This window comes from Microplitis demolitor, chromosome 8 (genome assembly GCF_026212275.2).
Source record: "Microplitis demolitor isolate Queensland-Clemson2020A chromosome 8, iyMicDemo2.1a, whole genome shotgun sequence".
Classification (NCBI taxonomy): domain Eukaryota; kingdom Metazoa; phylum Arthropoda; class Insecta; order Hymenoptera; family Braconidae; genus Microplitis; species Microplitis demolitor.
In genome coordinates, this window is record NC_068552.1 from 19,657,292 (window position 1) to 19,676,527 (window position 19,236).

The 19,236-nt window shown below is 35.3% G+C and overlaps 3 protein-coding genes across 3 annotated transcripts; 1 reads left to right on the forward strand and 2 right to left on the reverse strand.

Annotated features, from left to right (window-relative positions):
• The first annotated feature begins 42 nt into the window (after positions 1-42).
• Positions 43-1,734, forward strand: LOC128667272 (venom acid phosphatase Acph-1-like). Its single transcript, XM_053741196.1, has 4 exons — positions 43-332; positions 396-827; positions 905-1,237; positions 1,313-1,734. The coding sequence occupies exons 1-4, from the start codon at positions 132-134 to the stop codon at positions 1,472-1,474; spliced, it is 1,128 nt and encodes a 375-aa protein (XP_053597171.1). The 5' UTR covers positions 43-131; the 3' UTR covers positions 1,475-1,734.
• A 136-nt stretch (positions 1,735-1,870) lies between these two features.
• Positions 1,871-9,124, reverse strand: LOC103576786 (rootletin). Its single transcript, XM_008557171.2, has 2 exons — positions 8,966-9,124; positions 1,871-8,896 (listed from the first exon to the last, which is right to left on the reverse strand). The coding sequence occupies exons 1-2, from the start codon at positions 8,990-8,992 to the stop codon at positions 3,083-3,085; spliced, it is 5,841 nt and encodes a 1,946-aa protein (XP_008555393.1). The 5' UTR covers positions 8,993-9,124; the 3' UTR covers positions 1,871-3,082.
• Positions 9,125-15,921: 6,797 nt separating this feature from the next.
• LOC103576785 (uncharacterized) lies at positions 15,922-18,917 on the reverse strand. The gene has a single exon (XM_008557170.3). The coding sequence runs from the start codon at positions 18,323-18,325 to the stop codon at positions 16,580-16,582; it is 1,746 nt and encodes a 581-aa protein (XP_008555392.1). The 5' UTR covers positions 18,326-18,917; the 3' UTR covers positions 15,922-16,579.
• Positions 18,918-19,236: the final 319 nt, after the last annotated feature.

Consider the following 19,236-nt stretch of genomic DNA (forward strand, 5'->3'; position numbering starts at 1 on the left):
ACGTGTATATAATAACAACGACGAATTTAAAAACGTATTTAAGTGTTAAATCTGAGTCCAAGAAGTTTCAATTAAATTGGGTAGGACGATTTTTTTAAAAATTACAAAGGTTTTTATTAAAATTTGAAAAAATGCTGTGTGGACTCAGAGGAACGATATTAATTACTCTATCTATTTTGAACGCATGCAATGCGGAGTTAAAGATGATCCAAGCAACGATACGGCACGGCGATAGATATCCTTCAGGATTACAGTTTGCATTAGCGACTTATCCAAATGATCCTCACATAAATAACACTTGGGTGACTAGTGGAGAAATGCTATTGACAGAAGTAAGTACATGTGAATATTTCCAAGCTTCTTAATGTTGCTTAACTTATTAAATTATTTTTCAGAAAGGAAAATCAAATGCATATAAGATGGGAGTTTTGTTGAGAGAAAGATATAATGAATTGTTAGGATTAAAATATGACCCAGATGTTATATATATGCGTTCAAGTCCAACTAACAGAACAATTGATACCGGGCGATTAATTGCAGCAGGAATTTATCCAGAGCTCAAACCCTTAACATTCAGTTCAAATCACTTAGACGACATAAAAGTATCGATGTTCTCAAAACCGTTTTTGGAAGACACTCTTCATTATTCAATGTTGTTATGTAAAAATTATCGTCTTGATCGAATAAAATCTGACGCTCAAGTAAATGAATTACTTGGCATACTCACCGACGTACAGAAATTCTATGATTACTTATCACTTCATACTGGAGTTAAACATACACGCATTTTTCAAAGTTTTGAACTTTATCATAATTTAGCTTCTCATGTAAATTATTTAATATATTTTTCTCAAGTCCTTGATATCAAGCATCAAAATAATTAACTGAAAATTTTTTTCTGTAGACTAGTCTTGGTCTCCAATTGGAACCATGGGTACACTCTGTTTTTCCAAGTGGAAAACTTGTGGATTTCGCTAGCATTGAATACAAGCTCCAAAGTTACACGACTCGAATGAAACGTCTTTTAGGTGGAGTTTGGATAAAAAAATTTCTAGACACCGCTTATGATTTTAAACATGAGACAAACACTAATCGAAAGGCATATTTTTACTTTTCTCATGAAACCCAAATAGTTGGAATATTAAACACTCTTGGAGTTTACAAACCTCACGTTCCTAGTTATTTAAGTTCAGTAATATTCGAATTACATGAAATTGATAACACATTTTATGTCAAAGTACGTCAGTTTTCATCAACCCAGTAAACAGTCTATTTTATTGTGAAATTTTTAATAAATATTATGTTTTTTCAGGTAATTTATAAGAACGAAAATAAATTCACAGACCTCGTGATACCAGGGTGTCAAAAGTCACTTTGCGAACTTGGAACATTTAAAAAGGTTTTAGAAAATGTAATACCCGATGATTTCGAAACAGATTGCGGAAAACGAGGTTTATTCTACAGTTCTGTGTAATTAAATAAATATGTGCCTCGAAAAAACTTCAAATAAAAATATTAAAAGTGATTTTTTTATTTAAAAATAAACACGATTGCGGATAACTTTGTCCACTTGAAAAATTTCGAGATATTTAAAAATGTCACATTCAAAAATCACGAAAACGAAGTTTTTTTTTATTATAATGACAATAGTGTACTATTCATAATTAAATAACTTTCTTTTTCTTTATCAGTTGCGCTCTAAAACCAATAAAAATGTACTTTTTTAAAAATAAAAACAACTAATTAATCCATTAATTCATTCCTTTTATTTTTATTTAATTCCTCTACTTTTTGTTTGATTTTATAAATTGAAATATATATATATATATTTTTAAAAACATAATTCATGATATTTTGCACGTGGAAATAATTTAAAATCTTAACATTAATAAATATAATCAACATGGCATTTACATATTTTTTTAAATTACAAAAAAAAATGTAAAAAAAAAAAATGGCAATAGGGCATTCAATTGGTTTAAATAATTTAAATAAAATAATAATTACAACTAATAATACCAAGTATTTTAAAATATTAAAATAATTAATAATCCGCAGGCCTATATACGGACTGAATGTCAAATGTTCTCTGTACTAAAGAACCGACACAATCCTTGATACCTACATACTTTAAAAAGCTTCTTCCAGTAATTTATTTTAAACTCCACTTTATCCGACTGATCGTTCGATCTTTGACTAATCTCGGAAGCTGATACTCTACAATACTTTTGCTACATTTTAATATTTTAGTCTCATTGCAAGACCATACGTAGCAATTATCACCTTCCTCATTAAATATCATACGTTAAATACTCACAGATATTTTTTTTCTTCATTACGAAAAACGTAACACGGATTAATAATTGATTTTCTTAAAAGGCTACAAAATAAAAAAATTCAATAAATAAAAAAATTTGTACTATAAAAATGATATGGACGGATGTCGAAATGCAATGACGTAATTTCTTTGTAAACAAAGTAATTAAAAAAAAAATTAAAATCTATATCTACATTAATAAATAAGTTATAAGTATACTTAAGTATCACGCTGTAAAATTACTCTATTAAAAATTTTTTAAGTACCACTGGCAAGACTAAAATTAGACTATGGAATGATATATTTTTTTTATCATTACCGCAATATATGGCTATTTTGTACGACACACATGTTTATCAATGTCATCAATAATTTCATTTATAAATAGTAAAAACTTTTTTTGAAGGCACTTGCCGTGTAAAAATTTACCAAAAGTATTAATAAATATAACTTATCAAAGTAGAAACCTTATCAAAAAAATCCATGTAAGATTATATAAGAATCCATAGCAATCCATGTAGGAAACTATGGATTCCCATAAGGATTCATGTGGAAAAGTATGGGTACGATACCATACAAAAAATACATATAAGAACTTGAATGTCTGACATGGATTTTTGCATGGTTTTGAATCCCATGGGAAAACACGTGATGGAAATCTAAGCTGGATTCCTAAGTGGATTTTTTTGATAGGGAACACATAAATATTGAACACATGCTGTCATTATATCAAGTTAGCTTTAGTACTGAATAAATAAAAAAACTTTATTTCAACGGTGATGGAATCGGAGAATATCTATCGTACGACGATGGAGCAGGAAGCGCCAACGAAGGCGGTAAACTTGTGGTACTTGTTACCGTGCTGTCTAATTTTCTGGCTTCGTGCTCCAACAGAACAGCATCTAGAGACGGATCTTGTGCTACAGTCTTTAAAGAATCACCCAGTGCTTGGCGTAGATGCTGCATTTCTCTGCCGGCACGTGTGCTGCGCAGCACATAGAGCTGCCGACGTTTTATTTCCTGGCTCAATTGTTCTCGCAACAACTGGATCTGATTTTCCAGCCGCAAAACCTGCTGTCGATGACTCTGCTCGCGTGCTTCCAACAATTTTTCAGCCTGCAGTTGAGCAGCTCTCAATCTCTCGATTTCCGCCATTCGATCGCGACTCGATTCTCTGGCCGAGTGGGAATGACTGTGCATCGTTTTGCATCTAAGAACTTCAGCTTCTTTCTCAGCAAGCAGAGTCTCCAGTCTGCGTATTTTCAGACGTAGATCACGATTCTCTTGCTCCAGTAGATCAACACTAACATTTGATCCCATTAGCTCAATATGAGCTTTCTCAGGACGTTCATAGCTCTTACTGCGTCCACCGCTGGCTCTAGCGGATGCTAATTGTCTTTCGAGATTGCGCTTGTCGATTTCCAAGAGTCTCACTTTGTCATTGAGTGCGTCCAGTTTCCCGCGCATTTCACTGCGATCTCTTTGAACTGCATGGAGCTGTCTTACTACCTCGTCATCCTTATTCGAAGGACTCTCTTGTGGCCAAGTGGCAAGTCTCAATTGTGACTCGAGACCAGAACGCTGGACTTCATTATTCGCCAAATCATTTTGTAACCGGGAGTTCTGATCCATCAGAGTTTGATTCGCGTGTTTCAACTCCATAACCGATTGTTGAGCAGCATCCAGTCTTTCTGAGACAACTCGCCGTTCATTATCAGCATTGGCCAGTTGTTTCTGTAGCTGCTTAACCCGGTCATTGATACTTTGAATCTGCGCATTGTTTTCCATAATTGTACGTCGCATTGAATTTATTTCGCTCTTCAGTTCGCTCTCAGTGGCTGACGCACGTTCCAAGCAGACATTCAACTGCTCTATAGTAGACTTCAATGACGCACATCGTTCTTCCAAACCAGTTGATGTTTTTACCTGGGCATCAAAGCGGTCTTGTAGCTTTTGAAGGTTTCCGTCTTTTTCCTGCAAAACCATTTGAAGCCGCTGCAAGTCTCCCTCGAGCGACATTCGCTGCAGTTCTAATTTAGTTGACCGGGCTTCAGACCTTCCTAAGTCTTCTTGCAAGCTACGTTTCTCATTGTCACACCTACTGAATGCTTGTTTCATTTTTTCTAATTTTTCTTCATACTGTCCTTTTTCCTCAGACTCGCTGCTGACAGTCAGCTCTAAGGCTGTTACTTTTTCACGCAAATATTCATTTTCTTGAGTCTTTTGGTGCAACGCCTCATGCAGACTCTGATAAGAGGTCTGTTTCTGTGACAGCTGTGTCTCCAGTGACGCTTTTTCGTCTTGGATGTTCCTTAAAGTAATATTGAGATTGTTTATCTTGGAGACTGATTTAGTTTGACACTCTTGAGCTTCAGCCAGTTGTTTTTTAACATTACTCAGCTCGTTCTTGCAATCATCCCTCTCACGTTCAATCTGCGCCACCTGCTGCATCAACGAACGAACACCTTTTCTCACGGCCTCCGGGTCGACATCAAGAATTACATCCCGAGAGACATCATGCTCCTGATGAGAAACACGCGCCGGACTCCACCTTCTCGATGGACTCATAAGTTTAAACGGCATATTGACAGTACCATCCAGTTGAATACCAGCAATCCGCCGCAGAGTTGAACCAACGCTACTCAATTTCTGTTCAACTTCCTTTTTAGCAGCCTCCAGCTGTGCCAGTTGACTGTCCAAAGCCCTAACTCTTCCTTCAGAACCACCAAAGCGAGCTTTGAGCTCTTGTAGCTGCTGAGATGCATCAGCCAGACATACCTCAAGATTGTGTTTCTGGTCTTCAAGTTTTCTCTCTCTACATCGACTGTCTTCCAGCCTAACAAGAAGTTCCTGTTCTCTCGCACGCCATCTCTCGTCTTCTTCATCAGCGCGTGATCTCATTTTGGCCATATCCTGTCTAGTTACTTCAAGACTATTGTCAAGATCCACCACCTGTTTCTTCAGCTGATGTAACTGCAACTGAAGACGTTCTCTCTCTTCTATTTCATTCGCCAACCGGCCTTGTAACTCGCGTTCTTCATTCTGAGCTTGAGAATTAGCAGACTGACTCTTTTGCAATTCACCTTCAGTGAACCGAAGCTGCTGTTGAGTTTGGATTATCTCATGCTCCATGTCTCTTATTTGTCCTTGAAGCCGGGACTTTTCAGCTTCCATGGCTGTTCGTGCATCTTCCATGGTCGCTATTTTTTGATAAGCTTCTTCTAACGCTCGTGACTGCTCTCTCTTTTCACCCTCAATACGCTTAACATGTTCACGCAATTCTTTATTCGTATTATTGTATTTATCCATAGCGTAATTCGAATCGGCCAACTGTCTTCGTACATCCACCAGCTCTTTTCTCAATGACTCAATACTATTTTCCGCGTCTTTGAGCTTCCTCGTAGTCTCGTGTAACTGATTCTGCAAACTATCAACTTTATCTTCAGCAACTTGAAGCTGGACCCTCAGTTCTTCGCATTCTTTTTGAGCAGTCTCCCGTTCTTTCAGCAAATCTTCAATCTTCAACTCCAGTCTCATCTTTTCCTCGTCATCTTGTAGTTTAGTTTCCTCAAGCTTCGTCTTCATACGACTTAATTCATCACGCAGCTGATTGATGTTCGTACGATCCTGCTCTGCACGTGCATTGGCTTCTCTTCGCAGCCGATCCAAGGTCCCCTTTTCACTCTCCAGTTCACGGAAAATATTGTCAAGCTTCTCCATCAACGCCTGCTGATCGTGATGAGCAATAAGCAGAGCCTGTTGTTTGTCATTTTCAGCACGCAGGAGAGCTTCCTCGTGCTGCTGACACAAATTATCGATATGCTGCTGTAACTCTTCAATCCTACTCAGCATCTGATTGACTTCATCATCTTTTTGACCCTCCAGTGAACTCACTGTCTGCTGCAGCCGCTTTTCAAGTGACACACGTATTTGCTCTTTTTCCTCATTCAATTTTTTACACGTATCTTCATTTTGTTTCTTCATGTTAGCAATAATTTGCTGGAACTCAGCCTCCTGGTTGCCTCGCTGCTGAGTAAGATTTTGTTTGATATCTTGCGCGCGTTTTTCACTATTCTCCAGGTCTTTAGTCAATCTCGCAATTTGTCCTTTCAGAGCTTCTTGCTTTACCAACAACTCCTGCTGCTCTTTTTCCAACTGGACCTTCTTCAAATGCGTCGCTTCAAGATTTGTCTGGGTGTCAAACAACACTCCTTCCAAAGTTTCTTTCTCACTTCTCACCGAGGCCAATAATTCCTGCATTCGCAGAAATTCTTTTTCATTTGTCTCCAACACAACCTGCTTCTCTTCATTATCCTTAACCAGCTCCTCCAAATTTCTATTGATCCTCGCATTCATTTCATTCGACTGTTCCAGTCGCTGCTTAGTCCTCATCAGCTCCTCATTCAAAGACTCCTTTTTCCGCGCGAGTATCGACAACTGATTACTCAAATCACTGCGCTCGCGCATCACCTGGCCCAGCTCAATCTCCACCTTCTCTTTTTCAATTTCCAAAAATTTTATTTTCTCATTCAACGTTACCTTATCAGCCTCTGAATCCAAACGCGCTTGCTCAGCCTGCAATAATTCTTTTCTCAAAGAACTTAAATCCCCTGATTGATCACAGCATTGACTTGCTAATTTATTTTTCTCCTCGTCCATCCGCTTTAATTCCTCAGCAAGTCGTTGTTTGTCTTTCTCATGATTATTACAAATAGCCTCTGACTTTATCAGCTCATCTTGAATATCAGATTTTTCCAAGAGAATCCGCTCTAATTCCAACTCCAAATCCCCTTTGCTTTTCTCAATCTGCGTTATCAAATTATCAGACTCAAGTTTCTGCTGCTCCAGCATATCTTTGGCCAAGTAAATTTTACTCAATTCCTCACGTACTGTCAATAATTCTTCGCGCATGCGACTGCATCGTTCTTCTTCAGATCTGAAGCTCATTTCTCTCAGCTCAAACTCTTTATTAATTCTGTCCAGCTCACTCTGCAAATAAATCTTATCATCTTCCAGACTGTCGCATACTTTCTGTAATTTACTGTTTACTTTCTGCAGCTTCTCATAATCGCTGTTAAGATCCTCAATAGTATGATTGAGTTCAACTTTGTTTTTATCCAATGAAATCTTTTCACTTCTAACAGTATCCAAACTTTTCTGCAGCATATCGCGCTCCTGTAGCAGTTGCGTGCACTGAGCACGCGTGGTATCAAGTTGTATTATCAATTCAGACGTCCGTTCTTCCAGCAATTGGACATTTTCTTCAGCCGAGTCGCATTGTTTCCGCGTCAGTGTTAATTGCTCAGCATTTGTTTGTAATTTAACTTGAAGCTCATGAATAGTCAGCTGGTATTTGTGCAGCGCCGCTTGCACGGCACTTATTGTACTCTCAGCAAACGCGGGAATGGTATTGCTTCGCGTGCCGCGTTTAGGCGATCGCTGAGACAAAACGACGCTACTCGGGGACAAATGAACATGCGGAGGTGCCTGGATACTTTCAATATCACGAGTTTCAGCATCTTGAATCACCGCGTGAGCAATATCGCGGAGAGCAGCTTCTAATATTTCAACATCCTCTTGAATTTTAGCAGCCTGTCCAATACCAGCCTCAGCTTTGCCACATCTCTCTTCAATGCTGTGTATCTCCCTGATGAGTTGGTTGATGCGATCATCTTTCATTCTCATTTCATTCTGCGCAATCTCCCATTGCTGTTTAATATTATCCAGTTCTGTCTTCAAGTCCGAGGCCTCCTGAGCGTGATACTGCTGAGTAACTGAAGTTTGCAATGCACTCGACTGAATTTGTAGCGCAAGTTTAACGCCACTGCAAGCCGACGTCATGTCATTTGTGGCAGTTGACAATTTATTTTGAAACTTGGTCAGGTCTCTTTCCGTGGATGATTTCATGTCTGAAAAAAGACGTTTAAGAGCGACAACATCACGCCACAAGTTCAGCAGACGATGATGCTCTGACGTGTAGTACTCATTGAATGCCAGTTCCTCTTCTTTCCACTCGTCCTCCTTGATGGCCATTTCTTCTCTCAGCACATCCCAGTCGGTACTCAATTTCTGCAGATCATTGGTCAATGTCTCATTAGTTCTATGCGATTCTTCTAATTGATTTTTCAAAGACGTATTTATCTCCATCAGCTTATCCGAGCGTCGTCTCTCCTCATTGAGCTTCCGAATCGCCGTCTCCAAATCAGTTATCTGTTCGTCCCGCAACTCCCTCAGTGTCTGATGGGCAGCTTCCAGCGCAGAAGTGCTCGGTGACGAAACTGTCACTCTTGACACTTCCACAGGCAGTGATTCGACCATCTGGTTCTCCAGCTCCGAGCATCTCTGCTTGTACTGCAACACTTTTGCCTGCAAACGAGAAACCAGAGCAGCCTGATGCTGCTGCGCTTGTCTGTAAGTATTCAACCGACGTTTATAACTCGCAGCTTCTTCTTCCAAGCGATGACGTAGCTCAAAATTTTGTCGTATAAGCGCGTCAGGGTGTAATTCTTCATCGCTACCCCGATCTCCTCCCCCGGTTTCCAACCCTCCAGCTTCCGCTTTTGCTCCATTCGTTCCTGGCTACAAAAAAAATAAATAAATTACATAATTAAAAAAAAAATTATTTTATTAATTAAATATTTATAATACCGAAAAATCTAAACGTCGTCGAAACATTTTATCAAATAATTAAATTCACATCACATGAATTTTTATCACATGGTTTTTAATTAAACATATTTTATTTATTATAATTTAATATGATATATAAAATCATTTTTTCTACAGACTGCCCCATTATTATCAAACAATTAGCAGCTGTCAAACAGACAGACTGCAGGTTATATTTTTGTTTGTTTACATTTATAATTTAGTTCATGATTGTGTCATGCAAGTGGTCAAGCGCCCCAGTCGTTTTGTTGATTTTTTTAAATTTTTTCGCGGGCTTTGCATTAAATCAAACTATATATATTTCCATTATTATAAATATATACAAATCGCAATGATTGTTGATAAATACTAATTTTAAAAATCTATTAATAAACAAAAAAAATTACCTCGGTAGATTTCGCGGCGCCTCTGAGAAACGGTGGCCGCCTTCTTTCACTCTGTCCCCTTATCGCCAAATGCGGCGGTCCTTTAGATAAAGTCTGAAATTTATTTAATTATTTGAAAAAAAAATAGTTTAATTTACGAGTGTGAATGTAGCAAACATCAGACAAATTTAAAATAATAAATAAATAGAGTAAATAATTTTAAAAATGCACTTATTAATTTCAAAATTTTATAAACGCGCATTTTTTTTAATTTTATTTTATCAATTATTCACTCTATTCATTAATAATTTTAAATTTATCTGATGTCTTCACATTCACACATTAAAATTTAAATAAATAATTTTATGGGTTTCAGTTTTAAAAAAATATTTAAATCGAAGATGACAATTGTCATAACCTAACTGGTAACTGGTAATGGATCTGCGAAAGTGCATAAAATAAAATTACGTGCAAGTAAAATATAATGACTGTAGAACATAAAAATTTTTCATCGCTCATTTCGTAGAGCAGAAGAGGAAAAAGGATAGAAACACCAGGTAACACCTGGCACAGAATGGCACCAATCGATGTATGATAGAACTAGCTGGCGAACTGCTAGACAAACTGATAACGTGCGTGCTATTTATTGTTTTTTATTTTTTATTTATTATTCTCCTGGTCTTTTTATCTGTCGAATAACAAATACTTGATATCATATTTATTTACGAAAATAAAAATCAGTAACTGTGAAAAGTTTTAAAATATATGCGGTCGCTAGGTCTACTGCGGAATAGCACGATACTTTTAAACCCACTCAGTAAGTTCATGCGAAGTGATAATAAATCCATGGGAATCCAACACCTGGATTAATAATCATCAGAAGTAGATAAACTGCTAACTAGAACTAGGGTTTTATCAGCAACCTGATCTATCTCACAGCTTCATTACAACTATCAGCTCAAGTTACAAAGTTCGACCGCTTATTTAAGTAAATATTTATGTTTTATAATAATTTAATTATTTTAAAATACATCTGATTAAATTCGTATTTACAAAATTGCTGTGAAGAAAAAAAACAAATAGTTTATTTCAGTTATTGACGTATAATCTATTAATAATATAAATATGTACATACACCCATACGCAAAAGCTTCCATTGATATTACAGTCTATCGAGTGTAGAGTAAATGAACTTTGTAACAGACAATAACTCATGATATTTATTGCGTGACCGACAATTTGTACACACGCTTGATTGGAAAACAACTATCGTCACGATTTTATTTGGAATTTGAGCTGTCAACTACGACACCCCTAACTGCTCAATCAAATCGCTCATAATAATAATCTTCTATCTACTGCTTCGTAAAAATAAATTTTTATAATTAATTAACTTTCTATAAGTACATTGTATTTTTCCGATACTTTATTTTCAATAATTAATTAGAGAGATATATATATATATATATATATATATATATATATATATATATATATCTGTTTATTAATGCTATTAATTAATCATAATATACATTTCTATTAATTATTATCTATTCAATAATAATTTAATGATGTATACTTATTTATATAAATCCATTAATTATTTTATTTAATTAATTAGAAAATTAAAGATTAATGTCGTGCAAGAATGTTAGGTGGGAATTCCTCGTGCGCGCATGGTCGCATAATCACCAGAAATCTATAATAACTTCTCATATCAACCTTGACCATGAAACGCCATCAGCAATTTAATTTAATTGGGTTAACAAACTCCACATATACATACTGTAAAAAAAGCGGTGTTAAAATGAACTGACACCGGTGTAGCGGTGTAAAATCTGTGTACATTAGAAGTAAATTAACTCCGATCAGAATTTAAAGGTGTGAGTAATCGGGTACTAGTTTCCTGATCAGGAACTGGGTCTCTTACCTTACTTCAAAAATAAAACTACTTTTTATAACACCACAACGGTGTTATTTTGACACCAATAACATCAGGAAAGCGTAGATTTGCACCGTTTTTTTTTACAGTATACATTATATAGAGTCTGAACTTTAATTTTATAAAGTTCATTTACATTAGCGTTCGGCTGTCATTCAAAGCCGTAGATTTGTTTCACGAAAGATTTGACATTTATTTAAACTTCAACTTCAACTTGGTTATCACCTACAAGATAGCTAAGTCATATCGATAGCGTTCTATCGTAAAAGAAATAAAATCAGCAAAGGTCTTGAAAAGTGTCAGTCTAGGATCACAGATCAAAGTCTAAGGAGATGAAGCATTAAATAATAATAAAGATCGGCACGTACATGTGTGTATTGACGTTCTCATTCCTATATTAGACAGTTTTATCAGATGCATTGAGTATCAGAGTACCACGGAAACTGTAATATAATATAACATATACTGCGGTCAATGTTCAAACGTCGCGACGCTACGTCGTTATCAACAGTGCATACGTGACGGTATATCCGTCTCAAGGCCTCAATATAATTATTTAGATATTTTGAATGAATCGTAACACCGCCAAAAATAGTTATTTATCGGCTAGACACTCAGATAATCTTCCGCATGTCTCCTCTTTCCAATTTCATTTCAACTGTTAACTTTAAAATACTTCCTGCTTAAAAATATGTTTACATGATTTTAAAATATGCAATGACAAAATTTTATTTACTTAGTAATTTAAAAAATTATCTATCAGATATCGGTGCAGGTTGATTGAATTCATTATCGTACTAAAATTAATTTCAATGAATATTTTAATCAGCCTGGTTGTTATGTCACGAAAATAATAATATTTATTTTAAATCTCCTACTACGCAGCTACTTACCGCGTAAATGATAAATATGTAGAGATAAAAAAATATGAAATTTTATTTTATTTTTTTAACACGCATTGACTATTTTATGTCAGTGTTTTTTGTTTTTTTTTTTTTTTTATTATTATTCATTTGGGAAAATTTGTACTGATCAATACTGAGGCCATATGTCGTATATTTAATGTATACTCTCCTCACACTTTTATGCATTATTAATATGTACACACGTGTCACAACTCAAACACGTGCTCGAGGTGTTCGAAGGAGAGAGGGAAAAAATGATAAGAGCAAATATGAGCTTTTAATTGTCTCTAAATAATAGAACTAGAAAATTTTTTTTTTTTTAAATATACTCCAGTATATTTAATAATTATCTTGATTACTTAGTATTGTTTTGAATTATTAAATTTTTTTCAAATTAATGAGCACTAGAGATAAGGTCTCGAAGTGCGCGTGCCCGGTCGTAGGGTTGAATGGGGACTGGACATGTGAATGTAAGACTGTGCTCTCTTACTCATTACATCATCCGCGTATGCGTCATCAGTTCATATATGCGGAAGTGACCGGCGGTCATTTACAAAAGAAAAAAAGGTTCACCCCCTTTTGTATCGTCATAGACTGAATAAAACGTATCCGAGTACTCAAGCTAGAAATTTGAGGAGCATAAAATTTTGTATTATTTTTTTTTTTAATTGCAAGTGTTTCCGTAACTTGTCTTGAGTAATCCGCGTGCTCAATTATTCTGATGATAGATGATGGAGAATTAAAGTATAGGCAAGTAGTCTAGTCAGACAATTATTAAGAAGCACGCACCCGCTACTTTAGACTCACGTTTCATTGATGGTGAAATGAATCTATTGATTCTATAATTAAATACTGTAAGTTTATCAGTTTCAGGTTACACTACATGTTGGTAGATTGTGTCTAATGCCTAAAGTTACAATATTTTATTTAACTTTGAATTAAAATAAATTTTCTTACCCGTGGCATTTTAGTTGCAGACTTAAATAACTTCAAGATGGACAGCGGTGAGATTTATCAGCGAGATGATGATGGACAGTTGGGCGGCCAGACGATTCTCAGGGCTCGGTCCCGGCCCTACGAGGAAGGTGATAACTTACTTCCGGTGCGTTCACGACGAACGACAGGTCTTTACTGACTGATTCCAGACTGTCGGGTGGAACTACCACCACTTAAACCACCAGCAGTGATCGCGTGTCTGGTATACTAGCCGGCTCTTCTGAAACCGCGTGGGGTGCCCGAGCACGGGGGTGGCTTCTAGCTTCCTGATGATAGAAATCAAGTTTCTATCATACGAGAAAAACCTTAAATAATATTTTATCTTACGAAATAACACATCCATGCCTAATAAAACCTAATCCAGTTTTTTAACAAAAAAAATTTGATCGCTTGGAATATTAAAAAAAAAAGTAAACTAAGACATGATTACCATAAATTCCCGTCAATAAGTAACAGAGTATATTGATTTTATTACTTTTTACAGTTAAAAAAGTTTACTCGAGTGTAGTAGATCTAATGAGTTTTGAATTTCAGGCGCCAGTGCACTTGTAATAAATAACTTAAAGATTGATGGCTGTCGTCACGACATTGAGGTCAACGGTACCGGCATCACCAGGATTCTTTCTCATCACCATCGTAATCCCAGACCCTTCATATATATTATATTGTATCATGATTTATAACTATTAAACTCACCAACGAACGAGACACGCGTGGATTTTATGGAGAATCCTGGGTACTCGAGGAAAACGCGACACAGAGGATACTCGGGGATGATTTTTTTTTGCACGATGTAATTTATAGCTATTAGCTATCAGTGTGTTTACAAATACTTAACTTATATATATACTTGTGTATATCAACTTAACATATTTATTCGAGATTTTTCTATCTCATTCACGTTGTCAGATATAATGTTTTGTCAACGATGACATTTAAACCGTGCACGCAAATAATATTTTACAGGGCCAATGTCTTGGTGATCCGTGATAGGTACGTTGATATATCTCAAATAAGAAAACAAAATTATGAAATAACTTAAAAAATATAACTAAAAATATAAATAATTATTGAATCATTAAAAACCTTGACCTCGTACAGATAAAAGATACGACTTTGGGTTATCAGACAAGGTGTTTTATGTGTTTACTTAATTCCTGTTTATTCTGATCACCACTATCGCATTCTTAAGTAGCTCATTTTTAAATCTGGTTCGTTGTTATTTGTTATTGCCGATTAAATTTTTTTTTTTTTATTTAAAAGGAGATGAGCTCAAGTGTAGCAGGGTGAACAATCTTGGCGATATATAAATTTATATAAAACGAAACTATTGTTATGTTAAACCGAGTGGATTATTTCCCATCATGAATCGCTGGTACCTGGCCCTACGTGGCACCCGCTATGATGCCTAAGAAAACGACTGTAAGACCAATTCACTTAAAAAAAAACTTTTCTTATCTAGCATAACTAAATTTTATTTTTCCACTCTTTCTGATCCCTAATGTCAGTTAAAAATAATTAGCAAGTTACCATTTAATTAGTATTTTATCTTCCAGGTTCCCATCTTCATTTTTCTCTCGCTTGGCAAGTCCTCGCGTGGTAAAACCTAAGGATGAACGACCTCTGCTCCTGTCTTTCTAAAAATTACCCCAAGAAAAGAAGAAGACTAGTCAGCAGTAATGGAAAGGAAGCATGAAGAAAATCAAATTCCGAGTAGCCGGAGAGAGCGTATTGATTTATTTAACTCGGTTGTCATGGGATTCATGGTAATAAAACATTTTTTTTTTAAATAAAAAAGTTAGTAGTTGTCGTTGTCAGTGGTGACATGACGTAATTTTTTTTAACTACATTTTTTCATGCCCTTTACTTGAATATTTTGTCAATTAATTTTATCCGAGCCTTGTTTTAGAGAAAAAAGACAATTTCTTTTAACAATTTAAACTTTAAATGAATTTCATTTTTTAATTTTCATTGAAAAAATTTTTTTAAATTATTTATTAACATATATATCATTACTTATATTTCTGGCTGATTAATAGTAATTTCTACTACTGACTACTGTGATTATGTGACTCATATTATCAAGCAATTATTAATTCAACACGAATAATTTTGAGATAAAATTACCCGAGCACAAGCATAAGATTCTGTAAAGCTAAAGATGAATAATAAAAATAAAAAATAAAAAACAAACCAATAATCTTGTTTGTAATAAAAAAAACTGCGACAGTGATAAGAGAAAAGTCGCAAACTAGATGACGACCCCGGCATGTCAAAGTCCGTAAACCCAAGTAATTTATCCACAAATTTATTATTTATGTGTCCGATAAATATAACACCTCAATAATAATTTTAATTATTTTTTATTTTACACTTATTGCGATAAGAAATTTTGTATCAATAACATTCTCAAAGAAAACAAAACGAGATAACAGAGATTTGAATTAAGTATAGATTAAATCTTATAAACAAAATTTCGATTCGTATCTCGGGAGAAAAAATTAATCTTCCAAATCTCAATAAATATTGTTCATTAAATTTATTTATTAACTTATTATATATGCATATATATATATTTAATTTTTTCGTATTAAAAATAAATGTCATTTATTGAATAAAATTCAATACGTCTTCGCTCTGAAAAAATAACAATAACATTAACAATATCTAGATGCTAGAATACTATTAAAAAAATAATATCGCAGATTATTAGTGTATATATTTGTATATATTTATATATCAAGAGTCATTCACACTTACTTCACTAATCTTAAAGACTCTTATATCTTGCGTTCTCATTTTTTATTCATCATCATGTATTTATATACTTATAAGTGTATAAAATTTAAAATTATTCCTTTACAAAGTAATTTGTACATACCTAGTATAATTTACATAAATAATAACAATAATAATATATGTACATATGTGCTGCACGTTAAAACATTACAAATTAAAAATAATAATAAACAATAACTCCCTCGGACTCTGTTTTATTGTCAGGCAATGCTAAAAGTGTGCTTGAGATATTCCTACACTCATATTTAATTATATTTGTCGAGAGTGTGTAGGCCGCGAGATAATAATGCAATAAATTTTCCACCCAAGCTCACATATTAATATCATCAACAGTATACTAAATAAACATGTAGATATATCAACATATTTATGTACCAAATCGTATTATTGCTTACGAACAAAAATACAATTACATTTGATGATAATGTTTTTTTTTATATTTTGACCACTGATGAATTTTATGAAAATTTTAAATAATAATTAATTTTACTGCAAGTAAAATTTTAAAATTGTTATTATTTATAAGTATTTTGTCCAAAAAAAAATATAAACAGCACTTGAGATAAGTTTAATTATTCTAGAAAATTCACTGAACAACAGCAAGAGGTGGATTGTGTTGATTTGGCTGCGCTCTAAGTATTCCTGCGAGACGAATGAACGGTAATTGAAGATGATAATAAGCACAGTAAGGTAGTGGGTCCCAGTAGACAAAGAGAGCATCCCTTTTGTTTATGACACTGCCGAAAAAGTTGGTATTCTTGTCATTGGCTTGTTTGAGAGCACTAGCAAATGCCTTTTCCTTGCTCTGACAGGGTTCGCCGACCAGCAATGGCCCGGAACTTTGCCGTGAAAAGTGCCGGCACGGTCGCCACACGAGTCGTGGGTGGACACTCGTCAAGCAGACGTAAGGCAACCCAATGCCGACCCGACATCCTATTGACACCAGCTCATTGTTTTCAGAGACGACAAGTCTGAAGCTCAAATGACCGTTTATCGGCGTCAAGCTAAATGAACGCGAGAAAAAACGTTCAAGCCAATTCAATATGTCGTTTCTTGTTTCTGGTATCAGGCCTTTGGTTTCGTCTACGCGGCAAATGACGTTGGCGACCACCTTTGAATTTTTAACTGTAGTGCAAGTTATGAAATGTGGACCACCTGGGTCGCGGACGACGACCCAAGGCTTCTTTTCGCTTATATCATGACGAATATTTTGGAATTCTTGGGCACTTGGTGGCAACGGTACTTTGACACGGTCCCTTAGACCAGCAAGACCAGCTGCTAACATCATATGCCTACCAGATCTCAAAGCACCAGTTTCGTATAACATTAATGCGTCATCAACGGATTTCAAAATAAAGTGAACTGGAGTCGACAAGCCCACCGATTGACAACGTTTCAACAACTCCAAAGGGTCATCCAGAGCTGTTACTACACTTGCACATGGTACAAAACACTCACAGCCCAATACCTCCAAATGCGGTTTTGCCAGTGCGTCATAGTAAGCTGGACTCGTTGAACTGACTGGTATGTAGTAAGCGGCTTTTTCTTTTTCGACGATATTTTTCAGGGCTTTTATGTACTCCGTTGTGTTGTTAAGGTTGGGCCGTGGCACTGTGTAAAATTTAGAGCAAGCTATGGAGAAACGTGCCAAACCAAATAGACCTTCTGTTTCACAGACGATTACTCGTGCACCAGCTTTGTAGAAATTTCTAGCAAGATGTACTGCTTGGACGGTACTCCCACCGCTTATCAGGACGCATCTCTTATTACGAGCTAGTTCTGATACCGGTGTGTATAACATTGAAAGAAAATATTTAAGAAAAGCCAGAGGTAACTGGAGGATAACGAGAAATATGCAGACCCAAACAGATCCCCAAACTGCCGGTGCACGCATCATAAACATTATCGAGTTCATTATTCCACTGAGAATATGAATTATCAAATTAAAGTACCACAGTATTAAACGCATCAGAATACCCCGTTTGGGTGAATTTTGTTTTAGCGAGTTTTGATTATCGGCACTTTGGGTTGGCGGTGATGGCGATGGTGATTCAAGTTCATGCTGATGCTGAAGTTCACGATTACGTTGCCGCATTTTTACAGTCAATGGTGCAGTAGCACAACCTTCAGACTCCTGAGACCAGGCTGAAGATTGAGACGAATTCGAAACGTCGGAAATAGAACGTTTGTAATTTGTCATCATACTCATCTGCGTCGGCGAACTGGAGATAGGAGAACTTGGTAACATTGGCGACACGCTATTACTGCATGAGGCAGATGGACATCTGGATGGATAAAAGTGCAATGAATTATCACTCGCGCAAGTCGGCATTTTGATATTTTTTTTATTTATTCAATATGGAGTAAATTTTATCTGTATCACTTTTTATCCAAACGCACACTAAAGTAATGAGCAAATTAATTCATACTCCAACAGTTGGCTTGAGAATGTAATTAAAAAAAAAATTATGATTGTAATTACAGTGAAAAAAATGACCACAATTTATCACAAAATAATTTAAATAAAATTTTCATTTTAGTTGTAATTTGAAATTTAAAATCTGAGTAATAACATGTCTCAGATAGAGAATTTGCGAGTATGAAAACGCGTCTTAAACTGAGACCGATTCGTCAAAATCACGGTCTCTTATGAGGTCTGCATCTCAAGCGCACTATGAACCGAAGTCTTATCTAATCGTAATACACCACTTTAGACAATTTGCGAGTGGAGAAAAAAATATATATCCTGTCACGGTGAACTCTCAATTCGTTTACTAAATTTCGTCCAATCACAAAAACTTACCAAAGTAATAATCAAGTAAAAAAATTTATTTGAATTTTCTTCAATGTTTTAACTAAAAAAAAAAATCCACTGGTTATCTGATTACTCATAAATATTTTTTATCCATTTCTCATCACTATTCGCACTGACATTTTGTCTCATGGAAAAATTTACTTCGCCGACGTTTTTAAACGTTTGCAGCTAAACTGATTGATAAAGATTATATATTTATGTTTTATATTATACTTTACCGAGCTCATTTGACCTCTAAGAGATTACGTGCGTATGTTAATCTGTCCACTTAAATTTTTTTTAAATATCTAATATTAAATTTAAATCGACAGGTCGATCAAACTTTGAGAATAAATTTTTTTTTTTATCTAAATGCCAGTACTCAATTACACATTTATTATAATTTACTGACGTCATAAATATATAAAATGTATAATAAACAATCTTGG